Source organism: Anser cygnoides, chromosome 4 (assembly GCF_040182565.1).
Source record: "Anser cygnoides isolate HZ-2024a breed goose chromosome 4, Taihu_goose_T2T_genome, whole genome shotgun sequence".
Taxonomy (NCBI): Eukaryota; Metazoa; Chordata; class Aves; order Anseriformes; family Anatidae; genus Anser; species Anser cygnoides.
Window position 1 is genome coordinate 41,673,067 of NC_089876.1, and position 24,774 is coordinate 41,697,840.

The following is a 24,774-nucleotide window of genomic DNA, read 5'->3' on the forward strand; positions in this document are numbered from 1 at the left end:
AGATTTATGTAAGTCCCTCACCACACAAGTTCCCCACTGTCCTCTCTTATTCAGAAATTATGCGCTTTGTTACTAGCTACTATCACTACAATCAAAACTCACCTTGGCTCAAATGCCCCAGCTCTTGGTATACAGCAATGATGAATGCCAGCAATACAACTGGGATGTGACTCCTCAGAGGCAGAAGGCTGATTTCTCCTTAGTTAGCTCCACTAGCTGCCACAGTGGGAGTGGAGGGAGCTAAAGTTTTACCTGTTTATCAGCTCCTTATATCCATTCTTTCACCTAGAGGAAGAAAACAATAGATCTCTCATTTTCCTGTGCAGTAATTTATGAGGCTGATAATTGAAGGCATGGTAGTTCAGCCCTCCAGGAAAAAATCAAGCACAGCAGGAAGAGACACTATTCAAATTGAAAATATTGTCCTCTGTATCTGCCTGTACATTTGCTTTCAGAGATTCTAAACATTTTTGAATTCAGTTTAAAAAATAATCGTTATGCTTTGATAAGTCTTATCAATGCAGATTTCTTATCAGAAGGCTTTCATTTCAAGACTGTTCTTTGAAAAGAGCTGATACTGAGACAGTATGTGAGAAAAGAAAGGTGCAGTCTCATCTTTAACCATTTGGAAATTTACAAAAGAAAGCTGGGTATAAGATGAGTTGGTTGGGCACCTTGCTGGAGTGATTCGGCTCAGCAAGAACAGCCTTTTTTCAAGACTACCTCCAAAAAATCCAGCATTCCTGTGTTACCACAACATCTCATTGCTCTAGAAGAGTCTTCTTCCTTCCCACTTCACTTTTTCTCCTGCAGTGATTCCTGGGGCTCCATTTTGCTCCCCGGGTGTACAGTGACAGAAGTAACATCAATTTCAAAGGAATTCATTTTGTGAGACTATGGGCAAACTTTTAAGAATACAACAAAACCAAACCTGTTGTTGGCTATTGTGAAGCAACAAAAAATTTTGATTGTGTTGCTTCAAATCAGGATGGTCATGTTTGAATTTTCAGTTACCTCATTGAATTTTCAAAATTACATTCATATATGTTTTCACTTTACTGTTCACATGATGTAAGTTATTCACATTCTTTGTCACTTTGTCCACCATAAATGAAAGTTGCATAAATTAGAAGGGGATATTTTGCTTGTAGGACAGTATAATAATTATTTATGCTATAAATAAACACCTTGATATGGCTAGTAATATTTAGATGGCTATAAAATATCCCTTGTATAATTAGGAAGTGCACTTTTGTGTATTTAAGAAAACAAACAAGAAAAAAAGTTGAGGGACTACAGGTGGTATTGCCACCCTATTGCAGCATAATAGATACTGACACTTGCATTATTTATATATATAACTACTGTAATGTTTAGGAACAGTTTTTATATTAATCTAGAAAAGTATATATTTTAACCAGAAGTGCCAGCAAAATATAGATCTTAACAAAAGAACAAACACAGAGATCTAGTCAAAAAAAACCCTACTCAATATAAAGTGTTTCTGTTTTGCAGTGTTCAAAGGAAATTGTTCAGAAAGTGACTTAAAAAAAATAAATGAGTGATTTTTGACCTTTTTCCACAGAATAAAATTTATAAATACCTAAAGCTTTGTTTGCTTAGTCTTAGCTGTTTGCTTATAAATTTTTCCTAGCTGAGCAAATTCTGACAAATTATTTTATAGCAAAGGTATCACATCAAAAAACAAAGACAAAGAGAAAACAATGTATTTCTTTTCAGTTTTAAAAAGTTACATATAAGAGACACCATGGGATTCCAAGTCCAAATACATATACACATTTATGTGAAATTCTTTACTCTTATTCTTGGAAAAAAAATGACCCCCTCACTGGGGGGTGATCTCAAGTGATCTCAAGATAAACTAATGTTACGTTATGTTCTTGCTGTTGTTCCAAGTGCAGTGAGTTGGAACGATTAGGCACTCCCTAACTGTACCAGGAACTCGTGCTAGCTGGATAGCAGACCTGTACAACCTGGAAGGTACTGGAGTTGTATGGTTGGTGGGCAACACGAGAATCACCCAACATGAATTGTGGCCAGGGAAAATACTGACTGAAGCCAATCATCTTGCGGTCCTATAAATACTGGTCCTAAGCGAAGAGCCCCTTTGAGTTCTCCAGGACCACAGCAGGCTGTGACCTAGGATCTCCCCCTGAGGTGGGATGCCTCTCCGGGCAAGACTCCCCAAGGTTCAATGGTCAACCTCTGTACGCACCGATGTAGAAAAAAGTGAGGAGTTCACTTGAGGCCTGACATTAAAGGCAGAGGAGGGTAAGTAATTCACCAAAAGAAAAAAAGTTCTTGAACGTGCAGCTGCATTTATAAATCCCCAATACCGTGTTGTACAGAAATACCTAATCCCTTGCCCTATAGAAACCCCCCTATCCCTTGCTATATAAAAACTGCTAATATCTTGTCGTAAGTCGTGTGATTTACAAATCTTTAACTAAGCCACTGTTTTGATTGTAGCAAACACTACTGAATTATTGTGTTAAATAGGCTAATGATTAACTGATGATTAAGTGCTACTAAAGTAAAAATCATACAGTCTAATTTAATTTGTGATTTACCATAAAGGAATTAATTAATCTTATATCGCTGATACATCAGATCTGTGCAAATATTTCATCCTCAACAAATCTTTATGACTACTTTTGAAGTAGTGAAGAAGTGCCTAGTGCCCTTAATCACAAGACAGTCAAAATAAACGAGTATGTCACTTTGGTTTAAATACTCATCTAGGCTGGTGTTTTTTTCCTGCAATGCTGGTACCTCCTTTTCACATGTATTTTTGTACTCTGTTACAGCAAGAATTGCAGCTAAGTCTGTATTTAATTTTCTGTTTCATACGTTGCCCAGGTTTCAACAGCTGCCAGTGGTGGTAGATTTCACCCCCCATGTCTGCCAAACTGCTTATAAAGTGATGTTAACCCTCTATACTGAGATATACTGAGACAGAAAACAAGGACCGTGATACAGTGGCCACATCGATGTAGTGTTGTGTGACAGAGACAAGGGTCTGGGAAGAATATGAAATTGTGAGTTCTAATTTTTTGTCTTCTGTTAAAGTACTGTAAGATCCTTTGCAGTGGTAGTGATTCTGAATCAGGTCCTATACATGAGCTAATCAGTGTGGCTGCATTTCATTTCACTGCCTTCTCTGCAGAATGGATGCAGGACCCAAGTGTTGTACCATAGGATACAGTGTGGACAGGACATGGACCTACTGGAACAAGTCCAGAGGAGGGCCACAAAGATGATCAAGGGGCTGGCTGGAGCACTGATCCTATAAAGACAGGCTGAGGGAGTTGGGGTTGTTCAGTCTGGAGAAAGCTTGTGGGAGACCTTACAGTGGCCTTTCAGTACCTAAAGGGGGCCTACTAGAAGGCTGGGGAGGGACTCTTTGTCAGGGAGTGCAGTGATAGGACGAGGGGTAATGGCTTTAAACTAAAAAAAAAGTAGGTTTAGATTAGATATGAGGAAGAAATTCTATACTCAGAGGGTGGTGAGGCACTGGAACAGGTTTCCCAGAGAAGCATTGGATGCCTCATCCCTGGAGGTGTTCAAGGCCAGGTTAGATGGCACTTTGAGCAAAGAGGTCCAGTGTCCTTGGCCACAGCAGGGGGTTTGGAGTTATACGATCTTTAAGGTCCCATCCAATCCAAATCTTTCTAAGATTCTATGATTCCACTTAGGTCCTTAAGTATGTTTTCTGAATCTGGCTGCAACAGAATGTCCTAGCACAGGAAACTAACTGTTATTGTTTACCAAGTTTTATAAATACTGTTCCTGAAAAAAATGTAATTTTCCTGAGAAACAGGAAGGAAAAGCCCAACTCTAGCTTATATTTTCTTCAGTTAGGTGATAGGTCCATTGCTAAAACTTTCTCATTTAGCTGCAGAATATTCTCACCACCTCACAGTGTGTTACACACACAGAATAATAACCAGCACCCAGAATAATGCAGAAGGGGACAAAAAGAAGATTGCACAGATGGGAAGTACCATTTTCACTGTTGCCTCTGGAGTGCATGACCTTTACATGGTTAAGTGAAGGTGCCTGGAAACCTGAGAGCACTCTGAAAGCTACTAGGCCTCATCTTCAGGACTTTAAGTTTAATTCACAGCAGAAAGGCTTTTCACTGTGAGGTGTCTATGCAGGACTTCAGGATTACAGCTGCCATGCCCTATGGTTATCATAGACACTAAACCCACACTTACCTTCATGGCTAAAATCCACATTTTTTTTAGTTCTGTGCAATTCACAGAGTATTTTTTCAGCTCCTTTATAAGGATATACTTCTGATGTCACCTGTGCCTAGTACACCTCTCTGCCCTGTCATCTCGCAGCAAACTAGATCTTGCCCCTTTCAGAGATATTTTCTGTCCCACCAGCCTTTTTCCATGGCCATTCTCTTTCTTGCTGTTGCCTCAAAAGGCAACTTCTCTTTCCCTCCTGTGTAAAATACTGTTCAGGCTGCTGAAAAGAGGAGGAATTACACCAAAAAAAGCTACAGTTTTTTGCTTCCAAATTAAGCAAGTCTTTGGAGTTCTGGTTGGGAGGATACACTTAAGCTACGAAGGTGGAGGGGACTGTGTAAAGATAAGGGCACAAACCGTGTGCTTCCTTCCCTATATGGAATTAGAGGTAGCAGCGTCACTGTTGCTGCTCAGGACCGCAAGCAGCTGCTGTTCGTACTTGTCAGCTGTTTGCCTGCCTCCTAAATGGAGACATGTGCCTTTCCCCATGTTGTTCCCACCCTCCCTCTCCCTCCCCCCGCGTCTGAGTATTGCTCAGAAGCGGGCGAGAGAAATCCCTCTTTGTGGTGTGAGTAATTTCCACAGTGTATTATGTACAAACATAGTCCCAAATTATTATATAACAACTGAAAGTAAAAGAGAATGGAGAAGGGGGTGGAGCATTTGGTGCTGTCACTAGTGCAAACTTTATTCTAACTACTGTGCCAACTTGCTCCACAGCTTTTCCGAGACTTGTGAGTATATTACAAATTTTAACATCCTCTTGCTTTTTTTTTCTTCCTTTCTTGTATTAAAAGGATGAGGGAATTCATACCAATTGGAATTGGTTTCCAATTATTTAACATTTCTTAAAATTGTCTTGTAATATTTGTTAGAAATTTAAAATATATACTTTAAGTATTATACTTAACCTCCTACCTAGCGCCTGTTTCACTGTTTCTGCTGTATGAGAGACATTAGCAAGCATGGAAAATTGGTGCTAGCCTGTGAGATTTTGTCACGGTTTTCTAACAAACTCACAAAGCAAAAATGAGGAGAAAACAAAGGCACTTCTGTAAGACTAGTGAACATAGCAAGGACAAAGATAAAAGGCTGGGAGATAAGTTATTTACCATCTTACTGTATACCTTGAAAGAACATTAAATGTAGATAGGGAACTGAAAACTGCAGTCAAGTGGACTCCTACTGAAAACGGTGATACAGACACAACAGCTGATAGTAGCACGCTGGGGAGGCATTAGCTAGTTAGTAAGCCAACTAAGTAAATGCACTCATGAGTCTGCTGTTAAAATAACTCCTTCTGCCTAATGAAATCAAAAGGAAGGAGGAAATGGACATTTGGAGAGGAACTTGTGAAGGACTATGTTTTCAAGACCTGCAAAATTACCTCTGTGAAACCCATCAATAGGAAATCTCCTTAGTGTGCACAAACACAGTGATGATTTCTTCTGTATACAGCAAGTATATTTGTGCTACTTACTCTTAAAAGAGTCTGATATTGCAGAACAAGCTCCTGATTATAATTACTATAGCATGTTTTGCTATATTTTCCATATAGTCAATAGCATAGCAATTCCTTTGCCCATTATGAATGTTTTTACTTCTATTTACATTTACCCATTAATTTGACATGTGCTACACAAATGGAAAGATTTCACTCAACTATTTTATCTTGGAACAAGATACATAATTATAGATCAACTTAGTATAAACAAATGATCTTTTTAAACAAATGTAGGCATCAAATTCAATCCTTTGGAGCCTATTGTACTGTTCTAAACTCTAAGAACGTGTATGACTTTATAGCCTGTCACAATTACTTTAGCTCTGCAAACTCAGTAAAAGTCACCTTTGCCAGCTCTTTGGAGTGTAAGATTCTGTATCCTACTGCCTTTAAAACTTTTTGAATTCCTTTGAGAAAAAATATTATGGTCAGATCCATTCTAAGGCATTCCAGACCTTCACTGAAAATAGAGAGGGATTGCAGAGGACAGAGATACAAGCTGATGTGGAGTAATTAGGTAGTATGAATAATATAATGCTAGATTTGTTTTGAGGAGTGAAAAGTCCCATCTCACGTCAGCTTGCTTCAGAAAAATCCCAAAAATACAGAATCCCAAAATTGTGTATTTTAGTAAATGACAGCAGCTTTTCAGGTTGCTTTCTTAAAGACAACAATATTCTAACTATAAGGTCTTTTAGGACAAATTGGAATTATATTTAGGAGCTGTAGTATTCTGAGTCTCTTAATGTGGACAAGGCAAACCTAGCTTTTTTCTATTACAACTTTATGATATATTATCTCTAAAGATAATTTAACATTTTAAAGATAATGTTAACATTTTAACAAAGTTGTTCAATATCACTGTCATAGATACATTATAACCAGTGATGATGTTCTTTCCATTGTCCATCAGGACATGATAAAACATACTGTGCCTGAAAATAGAAATCCAAGGTGTTGTCATTAATCTGTAAGTTTGAAAATTGCTCAGAAATGGAGAGGGGACGACTCTACTCTCTGTTATTTATTATCTGCTATTTATTACTCAGAGAAATGTATATGAGGCAGCACCTTAGTTTTTGTTAGTATTTCCCACACTCCTTTATTCTTTATTCTTTATTCTTTATTCTTTATTCTTTATTCTTTATTCTTTATTCTTTATTCTTTATTCTTTATTCTTTATTCTTTATTCTTTATTCTTTATTCTTTATTCTTTATTCTTTATTCTTTATTCTTTATTCTTATTCAATCTAGATTTCTGATTCCCATTCTACAGCATTTTTTAGGATAGGACTCCGGGAATAAATATTGACATATTTGCAAACAAGTGACTGTTTTTCCCCACAAAGACCAAACCTTGGTAGAAAGGACTATTAGCGGGGCCTCATGGGAATATTTGCTCAAAAGTCCCTTTTGAGCAGGAGTTCAAAGGGATAGAACTATATTGCAAGTCCCCAGTACCTAACACACAGATTATTCTTTCATAGGCAAAAGGACCTCCAATTCTGTATCATTAATCCCAGAACAATTTACCTTCTCACTGTTTCGGTGCCAAACAATGAACCTTAGCTGCTTGTGCCCATTCTCAAAGGTTCCTCAGTACTGAAGGTTCTTCTGCTCTTGCTGGGTCAGCGCTGTTCCCAAGACTGGTCCTACAATACCATGCTTAGAATGAATCTGAAGGAAGAAATATTGCAGAAAGACATAATCTCATCTAAGCTGTCTGAATAGTTTCACTGTAAGCAGAGATCCCACCTACCCAGGGCTAAGGGCCACCTTTTAGATAATATTCTGCATATCTCTGTGAGAGGTCTGGGCTGGGAATTGTTCCACATCCTGTAGCTGATCAGTGCAATAGGTCTTGTTGTTCACCCATCCATCAGGGTTCATGTACAGATGGGGCTAGTTTTTTATACTGTGATGACAGCACAAAGAATTCAGGCACCTCAGCAACAATACACGATTTCTGTCTTCCATTCATAAATTAACATACCAGTATAAAATCAAGACACTGATTCTTTTTTTGTTGAAGAAATTAGCGAAGAGCAACAAAAATATTTGGAAGCCAGTTATTTGCCAGCAGGAGATATATAATTAACTGCTGTTCCTGCTGATAGGTTATTATCAGCAGGTAACAAGCATTGTTACAAACCATCTTACAGTATTTCATGATATAACGGATGAGGTATGTCTATAATGGTAGCAAAGGGCAATCACTCAGACACTGTTTCTACTATAGCTGCTATAAATTAAAAACTATAGTTTAATAGCTTAACAATTAACTCTAGTGCTAATGCTCAAAAACTACCAAAAAAAGTCTATTTCCTGCCCACTGATGAACTGTTTTTAAAAGCCTGCTTTATAAAAATACCTGTAGACTAGAAGGTTTGACCCTATGACAGTTAAAAATCTTATATCAAAGTTGCACAATTAATCCACTGATGACTAGAAATTATCATATATTTAAGGTGCCACTTTCAAATAAAAATACAAGTGAAACGAATTTGCTGGCTATAATTTATTTTTGAGTAGAGGGATATTATGAATAGCTTAGCCAAAAATGGCTCCCACTGTACCTTTCCCTGGCTGCAGTCTCTGCTGGAAGTCTGAGAATGTCAAGTGCTTAATAATTTTCTTCCCTACAGTTTTAAAAACAGATCTGGATGGTGTGGAGAAATTTGTTGTCTATGCCGGGACAAGGACTTGAACTCACTGGTAATTTCAGGTTATCATTTCCCACAAATCTTGTATGTGCAGATACAAAATATGACAATGCTGTTTTTGAGCTAATGGTCTTGCAAACAACTCATTCAGTAGAAGGCCCATTTTATGTAAAGGAATAAACAACACTGACAAGATTTCACTCCACATATTTTAAATGCCATATTAACAGTTAATATGCTGTTAACTATTAATAACATACTACCAATTCTGTATGCAACATGATGAAAAACCTCAGTGGCCTTCCTTGATACTGCTAGTTAAGAATTATAGCACCTATACCAGTGGTGCCTACTTGTACCTCTGGCAAGTGACAAAGTGTCATTGTTTTCATAGAAGGAGAAATAGGAACCTTACCTGCCCTTCCAGGACTAGGGAGAGGTATTGCAGGAAAATGGAAATCTATGCTCCTGATATCTGAAAGTTGCAGCTGGTTATTGCCACCAACCTGCATGTAAGACAAAAAATGTATTAGCAGAAGAACACTTTCAAAAATAACTATCTGTCTGTATAAGCCATATATCTCTCTCCTGAAGAGATTCTCTCTCCTGAATCTCACACGGCACATACGACACAGCTGAGTTATAAGAAGCAGACTGTGTGAGTTTATGAAAGGCTGATCCTGCCAAGCTAACCTGATCTCTTTCTATGTATGACAAAATGACCTGCTTAGTAAATGAGGAAAAGGTTATGGATGTTGTTTACCTGGAGTTTAGTAAGGCAGTTGATACTGTTTCTCACAGTATTCTGGAGAAACTGGCTGCTCATAGCTTGGAGAGGTATACAGTTTGCTGGGTGAAGAACTGTTTGGATGGCTGGGCTTAAAGAGTTGTCATGAATGGAGTTCAATCCAGTTGGTGGCTGGTCACCAGTGGCATTTCTCAGGGCTTAGTCTTAGGAACAGTTTTGTTTAATGTTTTTATCTGTGACCTGAATGAGGGTATTGAGTGCACCCTCAGTAAGTCTGCAGATGATACCATGTTAGGAGGGATGGCCGATCTGCTCGAGGGTAGAAAGGCTTTGCAGAGGGATCTGGATACGTTAGATCGATGGGCTGAGTCCAGTTGCCTGATATTCAACAAGACTAAATGCCGGGTGCTGCACTTGGGTGCTGGTCAACAACTAGCTCAACATGAGCCAACAGTGTGCCCAGGTGGCCAAGAAGGCCAATGGCATCCCAGTCTGCATCAGAAATAGTGTGTCTGGCAGGACTGGAGATGTGATTGTCCACTTGTAAGCAGCACTGGGGAGACTGCACTTTGAGTACCGTGTTCAGTTTTGGGCCCCTCACTACAAGAAGGACTTTGAGTTGCACAAGCATGTGCAGAGAAGAACAATAAAGCTGGTGAAGGACTAGAAAACAAGATCATGAGGAGTGACTGAGGGAACTATGTTTGTTTAGTCTGGAGAAGAAGAAGCTGAGGGGAGATCTCATCGCTCTTTACAACTTCCTGAAAGGAGGTTGAAGATTGGAGGGTGTCTGTCCGTTTTCTCAGGTGACAAGTGATAGAACACAAGGAAATGGTCTCAAGTTGTGCCAGGGCAGGTTTAGACTGGACAGTAGGAATAATTTCTTCACAGAGAGGATGGTCAAGCATTGAAACAGGTTGCAGTGGGAAGTGGTGGAGTCTCCTTCCCTGGAGGTATTTGAGATGCGTGGACATAGCACTAAGGGACGTGGTTCAGTGATGGGACTCAGTAGGTCAGGCTGATGGTTGGACTTGATAATCTTGAAGGTCTTTTCTAACCTAGATGATTCTATCATTCCATGAATGATGTATTCCCAGTTTGAATGTCATACTAGGCTGCATCAAACTTTATTTATTTATTTATTTTTGGATGGACATCTGCATGCCTGTTATAACAGAGTGCTTGTAATATGCTTTTTAAGAACACAGGAATGGGAGTCACAGTAATCTTTTGCAGGCTTATCTGTTGTAGTCTGTGGTGGAAAACAGAAAGCATGGTTTGTCTCCTTGCTTGAGTGTACTTTGGTAATGCTGTAGTTGCTAGATGGAGTTTCCCTTTATGCTGCTTCTTGGCAGGGTAAATAGATCAAACAGTGTTTCATGCTCCTGAGGCTAGATGAGTTCGGATAGTACAGCTACCATAATTAACTGCACTCAGGGCTGCTACATGCAGCATAGATCACCAACATGCAGCAAAGGGGATGAGATGGAAGGCGACACTGGGAGCCATCTGGGATTGCACTGCTCCCTGTCCTCAGTCAGCCTGGGGATTCCAGGAGTTGAGCTGGCCCTGCAATGACCAACACCAAACACTGGTGATGGCAAAAATCAAATGGATTGGGGTTTACATGCTGCCTGGGTGCTTACAGCTTTCTTTTTCTCGTTTTATTTATTTTTAATTCTTTTAAAATGGTTTTTAAAAAGTGTATAGCCTAAGTCCCACTGTATCTTATAATACAGTAATTAATTGCATGGGAACAGAAAAATGTAATTGTACCCTGACTATAATATATATATATAATGAGAAAAATCAGATATTATTCTTTTGTATGCCTCCATGTCTGATTTACTGCACATTCCTTGCAATGTGCTATAAATGCAGAATAATTAATTTTAGCTTTTTTTTGCTCACCCTTTATGGCACTCAGCAGCACAGTATCAAGTGGCTTTTTGAATGTGAATTAGTTCATTTTCTCAAAAACCCCAAAGTAAGAGTTTTATTTTATAAATGGGAAAACAAAATAGATGAACCTAAAGATTTAGGGTCTGGTATGTGATACCTGGAGTTGATTTTTTAAGAGATTGTTTAGCATGCCCTAGGATTCTCTATGTTTATATACAGCCCCAAGTGTGTTCTGTTGTAGCTGTGATAATTCAATGTTTTTTTGAATTAAGTTCTGTGGATGGCACTCATTTCTTCAAACTGTAGCCATCTGCACTGGAAAAAAACTCCATCTGAGCTAGCTGACTATAAGGACTAGAAATATATGGCTGGGGAGCACGAGGTATCTCATCCTAAGGCCAGATACAGAAAGCAACTTAAAATCAAGATTTTGTATAGGAAGGAACTTGGAAAATTGTTGGCACTTGTGAAAAATCTGGGTTAAGAAACTTGCCCAAATCACATGGAGATGGAGAGATGAAGTCAGGGACAGGACTCAGTTCTTTGGGGCTACATTCATCTGCTCTTGTCATAAAACCCATGCTTTTCTTCCTGTAATCTGACTCCTTTTGGACACATCATTTTTGAAATGAAGACACTGATACAGTCTCTTTCAGGTGCTTGGTCTGTTCAGTAAACAGAATCCAATCTTTTCAGAAATCCCGTGAGGGAAAACAGAAATTGTTACATCATAGTGTGATTAAAGATTTAATACCTTTTTTAAGTTATGAACTCATGGGAAGGCAATGAGCAAAAGATTTGGTTTCAATTTCTGGAGAACAATATACTTTAGAGTTCATAAATCCTCCCACTTCACTTACAATGTAAGGACTCCTTCCTTTCACCTCCACTCTGTCTTAATTCTTATCTGTGCCTCCATTCAGTTATGTTACTCAAAATCCAGTGTTGTGTTACATGCAGCATCAATGATTTCTGTTCCTTTACCACATTGTTCCTGCAGGAAGCCTTTTTGTATACCAAAATTTCTGCTTGCCTCTCTGAAGCTCTGAGATAGAGTACATTGATTGTAAAAAGACTGCTGGAGACCAAATACTCAGTGCCAACAAATCTCTTCTGTAATTACATAAACTAAGCTACTCATGACTTGGCCAACTTTGTGCAGATTTTCTAAGCTGCCAAACTTGAACACATTACTAAAAAGCACAGCTTTAATTAAATCGTTATAAACATTTTCTTTAATATCAGAGAAAAAATGCACATTTCTGCTCATTTGTTTTTGGAAGTGACTGAATTGCTCTTCAAGGGACTTAAAAGAAAATCACTAGCCTGAAGAAGCAGTTCAGCATAGGAAATTCCAGCTTTAACAATTTTGGCTTGATCAAAGAAAAAAGCAACTGAAACAGTCTTATTGTTTGAGACCCAGCTGCAGAAGGCCCTGACAAAACTGTAGGCAACAGCCCCTTTACACATACAGACATATTTTAATTCAAGGCCTAATCTCATATATTGTACATTGGAAGAGGCATCTGCGGGTCATCTCTTCCAACCTCCCACCTAAAGCAGGGCTAACTTCAACATTAGAGCAGGTTGCTCCAAGGACGCCTCAGAGCTTCTACAACTTCTCTAAGCAGCTTCCTTCACTGTGTAACTGCCCTCACTGTGATTTTTTTCCTCATATCCAGTCAGGTTTCCTTTGCTGTGTATAAGGGGAAACTGTAGTTTCCTTCAGTTCTTTCACTGTGCACCTCTGGGAACAGTTTAAGTCTATCTTCTCTATAATCTCTATTTACGTAGTGGAAAAAACAAACAAACAAACAATTAGATCCTTTCTTTCCCTTCTCTTCTCCACATTGCACAAACCTAAGTACCTCAGGCTGTGTGTTCAACCCCCAAACCATTTTAGTGTCTGAGTTTTCAGTTTGTCAATCTCTCTTGTACAGTAGGGCCAAAGCTGCACCCAGAACTCCAGACACACAGCCTTTCTTATGTGGAGCACCACTCCAGAAACATCATGTTTGTGCCTTTCATCTTGACTTTCCATTAGATGCTGGGTAGTTTAAGTATCTTATCTGGATCAGATCTGCAACTGGGAGACATCTTCCTTTGTTTAAAGACAGCTTCATCCAATTCCTTGATCAGGCATCTTGTAGCAGGTACTCACCATCATGTCTGCATGTTGAGTTCCTTCTCTTGTCAGGTCTCACCCTCCTTGTACATCACAGCTCCTTGTCCTTGATCCATTCCTATGCACAGCATACTGTAAGCCCTTTGCTCTTCTCTGCTCATCTTTCCTTACAAGCCTATATCCAGCCATTGCAGCACTCTGGTGATGTGAGCTGTTCCACTACATCTCCTTCGTGCCAGCAAGGCCATCATCCCGTGGCTGTGTGTGGATGGCCAGTTCCTCCTGGTTCTTTCCCAAGGCTGCATGCAGAAGTGTACAGGTACTTCAGGTGATCTCTTGACTGCCCTGTTTACACAAGTGGAGTTTAAGAGCCTTCCTCATCACTCTGTCCCATAAATTCCCAGTCTGGAAAAGCTTAAATCAAATTTAAATCTCAGGAACTAAGTTCAATTACGAGACAAATGAGCATAAAATCAGATTTTGTTATTTCACAGGCTATTTGTACAATATGGAAAACAGTACTAAATGAGTAGCTTTGGAGACATTTTCTTGCAGATTATGTTGGGACTTCTTTTATCAAAAATACAAATACTAATGTCCAGATAAATTGTACTTCAAAGTATCTTCATCCTTTTCTGTTGTATGCCTGTGAATTCAAAATCCATTGTCTGAACAAAAGAAATTACTCGTTTCTCTAACACCAATACCTGCAAGACTTGAAAGTGAATCTAGAAAAAAGAAAGTTCTAAAAGAGAAGGAAAACGTTCTAGTAAATTTTAATTGTTTTGTCTGTAAAAAAGGTAATAAAAAGGCAAATGAGCTAATTCACTGTCATGATCCCTACTACAAAAACACTGTTTAAAAGAAGGTGCATAGTGGATTGCTGCTGACCTGCTCTTGTTTCCATATGGTTTGCTTCATTTATTCTCTTATAATTCACCATATAAAATAAGGAGAATGAAAGTAAGATTGCAAGGCTGGGCAGTATTGTATCTACATAAACGGCAACAATTAAAAGCAATTGTCATGCTGTACTGAAGTAATCAGGGGAGCTCTTCCAGCCTTTTATAAAACATAGAATTATAGCAATGTTAATGGCTTTAACACTAGCTAATTTGGCTATAACTTCTGTTCTGATTGTCATCAGAAGTTAGAAAAAATTATCCTTTGATATCCCCCTCCTTGGTATTGCAGCATTCAAAGATATCAGTGTAAGATGGGTCTCTAGTATGTAGAGAAAAATAACTCTTTTTGAAAAGACACATCTTGTGTTTTTCATTCATTTCAAAGATTTAAAGGGGACTTGAAAAAGTTGCGAAATTTCAGCAGCTTCCTGGTTTCAATGCTTTTAACAGACAGTCTGAGAGCCACTCAAACCTTTACTGCAACATTAAATATGCTTATTTTTCCACCTCAAGGTCCCATGATGTACTTGCCTGATTCAGATTCTGTGCTATTCTGAGTAATGTCCCAGGAGGCAAGATGCTGGAGATGGCATGGCCAACACAGAAATCTGCTGGAATGTGGAGCAGGCTGGAGAGTCAAGTAGGTGCCGTTTAAAAAGCATGACATTTTATGAAGTCTCAGCAAAGCTTTTAGTGTTATTTTTATAGCCCTACAAGAAAAACAGGTAATTCAGCAAATTTAAAGCTTGGAAACATTTCCATGGTTTTAGATGAGGCCACTAAAACACTATAACTTTCTGCTGTGCTTTTTCCATTCCCTGTTGTCTACTTGTACCAGAATTAACTAGTAAATAGCCTTAAGTATAATTTTTTTTAGATTTGTGGGATGTTTTTCTTTCTTTCTTCCCCCCCATTTTATTCTTTGCAGAGCAAGTTCTAGCAGACCTTCTCTCTTGACTGGACTTAATGATTGTGTCTGTAGCTGACCTTCTACAACATGTGACACCATAACCACTGACCCTCAAGCATGTTCAGTATGGGAGGAAAATCCTGTCAAGCGTCCAGGCTTTGTAGTGCTCTTCAGAGTTTCTCAAAACACTTTCTGGATGATTCTGTGTCAGTTGTGTTTCTAGTATGCAACGTGGCCAGATGACCATAGTATCAGGAGATAATAGCATCTTTCTCCCATAGGCTGAATTTAGGTGTACTCTGAGCTAGAATACTGCATTGACCTGCTTGTCATGAGGCCTTTCAAAATTATACCTTGTTATAGTGCTCCCATTTCTGTATCTCCTTATTTTTGGTCTGCACTTTTACCATCTCCTCAACATATTCCACCTCTCCACGCCAGACTATAACTCCCTGAATCTTTGCCTACATTTTCAGTCTCTTGCCCATGATCTCATACAAAAATGCAGCTCCTAGCACTTCTCAGAAGTTGCTGAAGATACTATACGATAATGAAGGAGCAGGTCACATGCCAGTCATTAGCAGGTGCAAGTTACTGCATGTTAGCTTTTCTACAATGATTACCTGTGGTACATGTGAGTCAAATTAAGGTTATTTACTGTTCTAGGCCTGTAAACAACTTCAAATGCATTACAAGCAAATAATTCCTTATTGATGCAGATAATTTCAAATACAAATACACACAGTGTTATTTTGACAATAGTATTTTCCCTCCTGCTCTTCAAGAATATAAAAAACTATACCGGCTCTGGCTGGGATGGAGTTAGCTTTCCCCACAGCAGCCCATACAGTGCTGTGCTCTGCACTTGTAGCTAGAACAACTTTGATATTGCACCAATGTTTTGGCTATTACTGAACAGCGCTGGCACAGCATCGAGGCTGGCTCTCCATGCCCCATGCCAAAAGCCAGTAGGCTGGGTGTGGGCAAGAGGTGCGGAGGGGAAACAGCCAGGACTGCTGACCTAAACTGACCAAAGAGATATTCCATACCATCTGACATCACACTCAGCTACAACAGTCGTGGAAGGGGAAGGAGAAAGGGGGGGCCTCTCATTAGGAAAGTGTTGGTCTTCCTGAGTCATCACTACACATATTGAGGCCCTGCTTCCCAAGACATGGCTGAACATCACTTGCTGATGGCAAACAAAGAATAATTGTTTTCTCTGGTTGCTTTTACAGGAGCTATTTTTTCTTCCATGAGCTTTAATTAAAAAGCTCTTTATCTCAACCTGCAAGCTTTCCTGGTTTTCAGTGTATTTTCTTCCCCTGTCCTTCTGTGGAGGGAGAGTGAGAGAGCAGTGTGGTAGAGCTTACCTGCCTGTTTTCCATAGGTTAGTGCCTGGTGCACCTTGACAATAAGCACACAGAGTTGGAATCCACACAAAGGTCTTTCAATTAAATAATTAATTATATAACTCTGCAGAGGCAAGTGCTTGACAATCTCTCACAAAGCAAGCACTCCTCTGACTTGAATCACCATTATTTATAGACAGCAAACTTGTGAAACTATCTCTCTGGCTACTTTTCGTTGTTTGTCTTAGCTGGCCTAACTTACTTTTACTGAGTTTGCACATTCAGAGGACCAGCATGGGAGTGTGGGGGGAGAAGACACCAAATTCTGCATTTGCATATATTAGCGTTTTGGTGTGTGTGTTTTTTAAATATGCTAATGACCCTTAATGAGCAAAAGGTTACCATAGGTCATTCTGGAATTTTCCTTCAGCTGTTTTTCTCCTTGTTGTCTTTTGGCTTTCGTCCCTTATCTCCCTTGCTTCTGCTAGCTCAGGGCTACCAGTTTCCCTGTTTTCTTCAAGGTTTCCTTGTTTTCTTCAGCCTAAGACTACATGCCCATTGGTTGTTAAACCACCACAAAAGCCATTACTCATGTAGCAAGATATGGAAATAGGATTGCATGATTATCTCAGCAATCACACTTATTTTGCCCTTTGAACACCATAATGTTGCCTCCGTTGTAACTTACCAATTTCATCTCTGATCCTTCATGATAACTTCAGAGGCCTCCTATCTTCTTGAAGTGATTTTGTTTGCTTCCAAATCCAGTGAGCATTTTAAAATATAATTATACCACTGCCCTCTTTTAAAGATATGTGTTTGTTTGTTCCTATAACATTTATGTTGTTACTTTATCATCTCTTGAGTTAATCATTTTATGCTATTATTCATATTTATACACAGTGAGTGATGTCGCTATGCAGGTAAAAACAAAATACCAGCACCCTTCCCAATAGTATGCTATCTAAAAACAGATGTAACATTTTGCATTAACATTTACATTGTGCTTGTTAAAAGTGAAAGACAACACCTGTATGAGTTGAAAACAGTTAAATCATAGTAGAATAATCTACTATGAGGAAAAAAGTTGAGTGGATTACACCCACTAAGGATATATTATTGTGTACTCTGTAATAGTTTAAGGATTTTTTTTGCTTTAGATTTTGAGATGATTAATAAAGATTTGAACTGGATGATGCTTTTGTAGTTAAACTATCTTTTCACTTAAAATACTCTTAGAAGCTACTACACAAAATCTAATGAAGAGTATTCTGATGATGTTAGAAGTTTCAAAACAGTTTTCAATGAACAGTTGTTGTGGTTTAACCCGGCTGGCAGCTAAACACCACAGAGCCGTTCGCTCACCCTCCCCCCTCCCTCTCTGGGATGGGGGAGAGAAACGGGAAAGTGAAGCCTGTGAGTTGAGATAAAGACAGTTTATTAAGACAGGAAAATAATAATAACAATAATAATAATAATAGTGATAATGGTAATAGTATTAACAATAATAACGTGTAAGAAAACAAGTGATGCACAATGCAATTGCTCACCACCCGCTGACCGATGCCCAGCCTATTCCCGAGCAGCCGGCCCCCCACCCCGGCCAGCCACCCCTATATATTGTTTAGCATGACATCAGATGGTATGGAATACCCCTTTGGCCAGTTTGGGTCAGCTGTCCTGGGTCTGTCCCCTCCCAGCTCCTGCTGCACCCCCAGCCTGCTCGCTGGCAGGACAGAGCGAGAAGCCGAAAAGTCCTTGGCCTGGTGTAAACACTGCTCTGCAACAATTAAAACATCAGCATGTTATCAGCGCTCTTCTCATCCTAATCCAAAACATAGCACCCTACCAGCTACTATGAGCTACTTAACTCTGTCCTAACTGGAACCAGGACAACAGTTCAGAGAGTTATTAGTCATTAGTTATCAGTTATAAAAACAAGCAGGTCATTACAACGTTACCAGAAATTTAGGAACCAAGGTCTGTTTTCCAGAAATCAGGCCAACTTTCGATTATCAAAATGGCTTTGAATAACTGAATCTTTGTCTGTTGGCTAGTTTGCTGAGTTACCTCTATACACTAGAAGAAAAGATACCATAAAGTTAGTATTGAGTAGCTGATCTTTGGGAACTTTACAGAGAAGCAGGCAAAAAAGATATTTACCTACAGGCTCACAATTAATTACTTACCCTGAGTGTACGAAAGGGTGCTTCTGCATACAAATGAACTAGCTTCGGTCTGTGTCTGGCCAGTAGGCTGTATGATACTGTTAAATATTGTTGAAGAAAGTGGTTGTTGTTGAGCAGATTTCTGACAAAGACTTTAGTCCTAAAATTAATTGTTAATATAAACAGTTAAATTAATGTAAAAATGAGAACAAAGTAAATAAAGTACATTTCATCCAGTGTTTTGTTCCACTGATTCTAACTAGTAGCTCTAGTGGAAACAGAATTTTCCAATCTCTTAAAAGTTTCTACAATAGTTTACCATATAATTTGAAACTATGACTTGATATTAAATTAAGCATTAGCTGATTCATTATTTCTACTGTAACGTTATCTGGTTGAATTTGAAAGCTCAAAACCCGTGATTAGAGGATTCCTTCCCTCACTTTCACTGGGGGACTTCAGGAAACTTTAATGTTTTCATTTTCTATGCCATTCAGAGAAAAGGAAGTTGTTTAGGCATTTCTCTAAAATGTTATTATCAGGTATACTTGAAGATTTATATGTGCATTTACTTTATGTTCACATTTATTTTTGCATTGTAATTATACTAAAAATACAGTGAAAAAGATCACTGAAATTCCACCAGTATATACAATACATTCACTCACTCACAAAAACAAAATACACCAGTCCCGAACTTGTTAATTTTTCTTTTATCTGAAATAATGCCTGTTCCTTATTCATCTGAGTCTATTTGTCTACTGAAGGAATAGAACTCAGTGCACACAACTCTTGGCTTCTGCTGGTCAGGATACACACTTCTGTGAAAGACATCAAAATATGATTGAGAATGCAGACTTTTCAGTTCCTGCTGTTGTCTCCTGTCTCCCTTTGACTCCCTTTCCATCATTAGTACATTGAGCACCATCTTTTTTTTTTTTAAACACAATCAACTTTGTCTGTAACTGAAAAATTATTATTTTTTTTTAGCTAATTCATGCTCATATTTGAATGAAGTTTCATATGTACTATTTTGTTATATATTTGTAATCATCTAGCTAGTTGTAAACTAAATTTATTCTACTGTACTGTAAGACTACCAAAGCTGGTTAGGAGATGATAGCCTTCAGAAAAGCTCCCAGCATATTCACTCCCCTTATTTTCCCCCCAGCGTTATTTGTAAGACAAACATAAACCATGTAATTCTTTAGTGTAAGAGCTCAAATTTATAAATGTTCAAAAAGAAATAAACTAGAGGTGAGCATGGAAATTAGCCTGCAACTTAAATGGGCATTTCTATGACCTACTACATGTTTTTAATGATACAGACTTAGGAAGTGACATAGGCTCTAACAGTGCGGGGGAGTGTTGCTCTGTTTCCTTTCTGAACAAGCTGTCTCTTGGAAACATGCCTCTAAGTTGTAGCTTTCCTCCAGTGTTAGGGTAGGCTACAGGCTTTCCTTATTTTATTATGTGCTCCAGGATCCTCAGTCCTTCACAACTCAGCAGCCTAAGCCTCAATCAGGTCTTTTTTTTTTTTTTTTTTTTTCTCTGCAAAGGTGAATTAAGATGCACTCTCTCTCCAAGCTATCCAGGTCATGGAAGGAAGAAAGGTGATAACCATGGAACAGACATTCCAAAACTGATGAAAACACAACTTTCATCAATGTTGCCAAGGAGAAATGGACATTATACTATTATTTTCTGTTCCCTAGCTCCTGAGTGAGGATAACAAACAAACTCCCTTCCTGTGAGGATCACTTTCAATTTCAGAACAGCAAAGTCTCTATAAAAAAATTAATACTCCTTTTCTTACTTATTTGAAAGAAGAAAGGAGCCTCTATGAAAAAAGGGATGTGCATAGGACACAGACAGTACTGAGAAACACAGGAATATGCAGAAACAGTGTCTGGAATAACTGCAGAAATAGACGGTCCTGTGGGAGAATATTCTGATAAAAACTCCAGCCTAGGAAAGCCCTACAGTCTAAAATTAATGGTACATACTGAGAACTGCTGTGCATGGCTTTCCACTCAGGCCACAAGATGATGAGTCACTGGCAGCCCCACCTCTTTTCCTGCTACTTGCCTTTCTGCACATATGTCAGGGACAGCAGGTAGAGCTACTATCTTTATAAGTAACATAGACTAACTAAAAAACATGGCCTCAGTACTTGCGGGCAGACCCACTATGTTGGCATTGTTGCATTTGATGAAGTTTGAAATATTTATTCTTACAGGCTGATCTTCATGGTGCAAGGTTTGCACTGTGGGAAAAATAATCCATTTTGTCAGGATACTGGATCTCAGGGGCAGGGGTGTGGGATATAGCAGATTCTTGAGCCTTGGAGAACAATGCAGATGGACTGTGAGACCTGATGGTGTATGCAGACAGAAATCCCAATGTCCTAATATAGATTGATGATCCTGTACAAATCCATCTATCACCACAAGCATTGTAAATTTTTTTTTAAGCGAAGATTTCAGCATCTGCTTAACTGCAGTAAGTAATTACACAACTACAGCCTTGGTGTTCGATCTGCCAGCAGCAAAATGGCTACCTAGCGATTAATAGTAAACTATGCCCTTGAGTTGGAGCTATCTCCTTGGTATACTGCTTTAATTTCTAGATTGTCTCTGAGCAGATTTTTATTATAATGAGCTCAATTTCCTTGCCACGTAGTCATTTCATTATAATATCACTACGCAGCACAGCCTTGTGAATCACAGATCTTTCCCCGTGTTCACTGGTGGTTTCCTGAGCCAAGAAATAATGCTCTCCTGAATGAAGTTGCTCCAGGAAAAGTTCATTCACAGCTCTTTAGTTGGAGGAAAGAGAAGAAAATGCCAGCATGGTAACTTACTTGCAAACCAAAGAAGCCTCAGGTGGAAGTGTATGTATCAGAACTTAATTTATTTTGAAGAAAACAAAGCTTCCTCCCTAAATACAATCCAAGAAGTTTCCCTTCAGTCCCAGAGAGGTAATTCTTGAATTCTTTTTGAAGTGAAAATGGGATTTTCTTGGATTGACTTCAATCTCAAAAAGCCTAATGGTTTCTAATAGATAACCTGCAATGAGTGAGAGGGGAAAAATAAAAAAAGACCATTTGGTATCATTTGCATGTACTCATTTAAAGAGAAACAGCTATGGAAATGCAGTTATTTGAAAAGAATTATGTTATTTACACAATAAATTAAATACATCTCTATATAAAAAGACATTGTCCCTGCAGGTATCAACAGCTCTCTTGGCTATGCTATCAGACAATTTTCAACTAAACTCATAAAGCACAGGTTGCTTTGAAAGTAATTGTTTCTACTGCAACATAATACTACGCACCAGACCGTTAACGTCTCATGATACTCTTTGCAAAAGTAGAATTGGTAGCTTTATTGCCTTGACTAAATCCTAAATGCCTTGACTAAATTCATATGGTCAAGTAATTTCTCTCTCTCTTAAATCCCAAGTATGTGCTTCTTCTTGTCTCCTTCTCACACCTTCAAGCAAAATTTTCTGCAGACAGAAACCTTTATTTATACGCTTTGTACACTTCTGTGACCCTCAGTCTGAAATTTTGCTTATTTAACCAGTTGTTAGTACTCCCCACAAACAGCTGACCACATAAAAATCAGGAGATAACTCCCATAACTTTGGATTTCCTCCAGAAGCTATGTGGATAACTACGTGATCTTAATTTTCTGTATTTTTTTTTAATAATACGTCCAGACAAATGCAATATTATTTAATTGACTAAAGCTTTGAGCCTGCCATTGTGCTCATTTCATTTCCTACAAAGAGATGTTTCTCACCACATACCGTTCCACATCATTAGAGACTTGCCCCATTTTTCTGCTCTCTTGCTTCTATTCAGAATGCTGAAGTGCTGTGCAATAATTAGGCTGATCTTAGACTTTTGCAGCATATTTCACTGGATTTTATCTTTCCAAGATACACCTCTCTGTGATATTAAAGAGGTCTGATTTTGATGTTCCCTGTAATGAATACTGTGAATTTCATTTTGCAATATGATTCATTTTGCAATATTTGAGAGGTATGCACTAACATTTTGAGGTTCTTATTTTTTCCTGTAAAGAAGCAGTCTTTATTTGCTTTATGGCTAAATGAGCCTTTCACTTCACTTAATATCATTACACTGTTAATTAGAAATCATCTGTGCTTTCACCTTCTGAGCTACCATTCTTATTTCAGACATGAAGATCTGGGATGCATGTTTTTTTTATTCCACTGTAGATATCCCATGACTCTTTTTCTCAGCTTTCAATGTCCCCTCCAAAAAAATAAGTTTCCCAAAAATGCAGATGATATTTAAAAAAGAAAAATTCACCCAAAATAGTCTCCCCTTTTCTTCTAAAAATGAGTTCCACAGAGGCACACATAGTTTGTTTCAACTGAGCTATTATCTGATAGTAATTACACTGATACTCAAGTAAGTAATTAGCATATAAAATTACCAAAATTGATTACTATTATTCATTTGACTTTAAAAATGACAAAAATCAGACAGAGCTGGCTGTGCATGAGTGAAATTTTGTTAGTGAAAATTTAATGACAGTTTGGAAATGACTCAATAAGTATCCACTAGCTTAGGTTATCTAGAGGAGGATAATCAGTTAATCAGTTTTTGATGTAAAGTAAAATAAACAAACACAGCTCTGGGAAAACTGCTGAAGATTCCTGGTATTTTTTTTCAATCACTTTGAAGTCCTGTGTCTGCCTTTTCTCACTCATGTTTAGCTCCTGCAGACCCATGGAGGACAAGTAAAAGCAGGTCGGAAAGCTAGAGAAATGTACATCTGATACATCACATAAGAGATGGTTACAAGGGATGGATTTTGTGTCATCTGTGTCACCCCGCCCCCCAATCCCAAAATATTCAACCCCCTTAATATCCTACTGAAATTTTGATAGACAGTATGCTGCTACCAAATCAGACTGCTGAAGATAATTTACCCAGACCCAAAACATAGCTAGCAAACAGCTAAACAGACCTCATAGCTCTGTAAATTCTATAGAGTTTTAGATTAGTAAAAGGATACATTAAGCTATTCTACTTTGTTTGGTACGTGAATCAAAGTGCTTAGTTCTCTCTGCTAAATTATATAGTTAAAATCTTCTTTTGTGCTGCATTAACCCTTTCGAAAAACACAAGACTGTATATATACAACAGTCAACAACGTAACATGGAAAGAGTCCATTTCAGAGTGAAAGGCACGTACCTTCATGAAGACTGTGTAGATACCTTTGAGATTAAAAAGATTTTAGTGAGTCAGTTCAGCATTCATTTTCTGCAGAAGTTGAAACACAGGCTTATCACAGTATACTACAATAAAACTTGAAGAAAATACAATGAAAATATGAAATTTGGCCTGATTCTGGGAGAAATCTTCACTAACAACTTTATCTCAGGAACACCCTCATCCTTCCAGAAAAGCTGGAATTTTTCGATGTAAAGTTTTTCAAGATGTGATGAAGCATTTGGTGATAGCGCTCCTGAATGACGAGAGAGACGGGGGAAGTCTCTGCCCTCACACTCCTGTTTAATGAGGGGAACTGGCTTATTCCACTCACCAGAAACATAGTGTATGTATATATGTGATGTACATGCTGGGGCTGACAAAGATGGGAGCTTTGTTCTGATCGGTTCTCTCTAGCTGACCAGAACACAAAGCGAAGCTATTCTTTCTAATATACACATTTAACTTTAGCTGTGTGAAATCAGTTTTCAGCTGTTGGATACATGAAGATATGTACTCCAGACAGCTTTACTCATTTTTCTACTCTCTTTCTTCTATTATTCCATACTCAAATACACTTGACTTGTGTATTGTGTTCAAGAAACCCTATGCTACTAACATTTATTATCTTGGCTAGGGGTTGTCAAACAGTACCTGAACATATTATAAATGTATGGTGATACAATAGAAAGGTCTAGAGCATATTCACTACTAATACACATATTCTCCAAGCGTCTATGTGACATTTTTTGCAAGGGAATCTTTGTAAAACTTTTCCAATGTTCTACTTTTAAAACAATTCCTTCTTCTCTCTCTCTCTCTCTCTCTCTCTCTTTCTTAAGGACAAACCCCCCACTCATCTTCTGCCCTTGTGTAACTGAAAATGACTCTCAGATTTGTGACATTTTATGGATGCCTATAGATTATTTTGCTTAATTTAAATGACACAAATATTTCAGGTC

The 24,774-nt window shown here is 38.4% G+C and overlaps 2 protein-coding genes across 7 annotated transcripts in view; one reads left to right on the forward strand and one right to left on the reverse strand.

Annotated features, from left to right (window-relative positions):
* LOC106046680 (uncharacterized) overlaps positions 1 to 24,774 on the reverse strand; it is a 101,248-nt gene that overhangs the window by 67,078 nt on the left and 9,396 nt on the right. The window contains exons 4-12 of one of the 4 annotated variants that reach the window (XR_010831461.1): positions 23,795 to 23,863; positions 21,421 to 21,625; positions 18,579 to 18,717; positions 18,351 to 18,468; positions 14,659 to 14,837; positions 13,259 to 13,567; positions 8,863 to 8,953; positions 7,318 to 7,461; positions 103 to 285 (exon numbers count right to left, since the gene is read on the reverse strand). The gene's annotated coding sequence lies outside the window, so the exon portion shown is untranslated. The other 3 variants (XR_010831462.1, XR_010831463.1, XM_066996701.1) reach the window with 3 other exon arrangements.
* Positions 4,866 to 24,774, forward strand: part of IL15 (interleukin 15) — a 37,736-nt gene continuing 17,827 nt past the window's right edge. The window contains exon 1 of one of the 3 annotated variants that reach the window (XM_066996698.1): positions 4,866 to 5,014. Coding sequence is in view for 2 of the 3 variants with exons in the window: in XM_048075022.2 (XP_047930979.1) it covers positions 14,705 to 14,767 (63 nt within the window). In the remaining variant the exon portion in view is untranslated. Of the gene's footprint in view, positions 5,015 to 14,639; positions 14,768 to 24,774 lie in introns of those variants that run through there. The other 2 variants (XM_048075022.2, XM_066996697.1) reach the window with 2 other exon arrangements.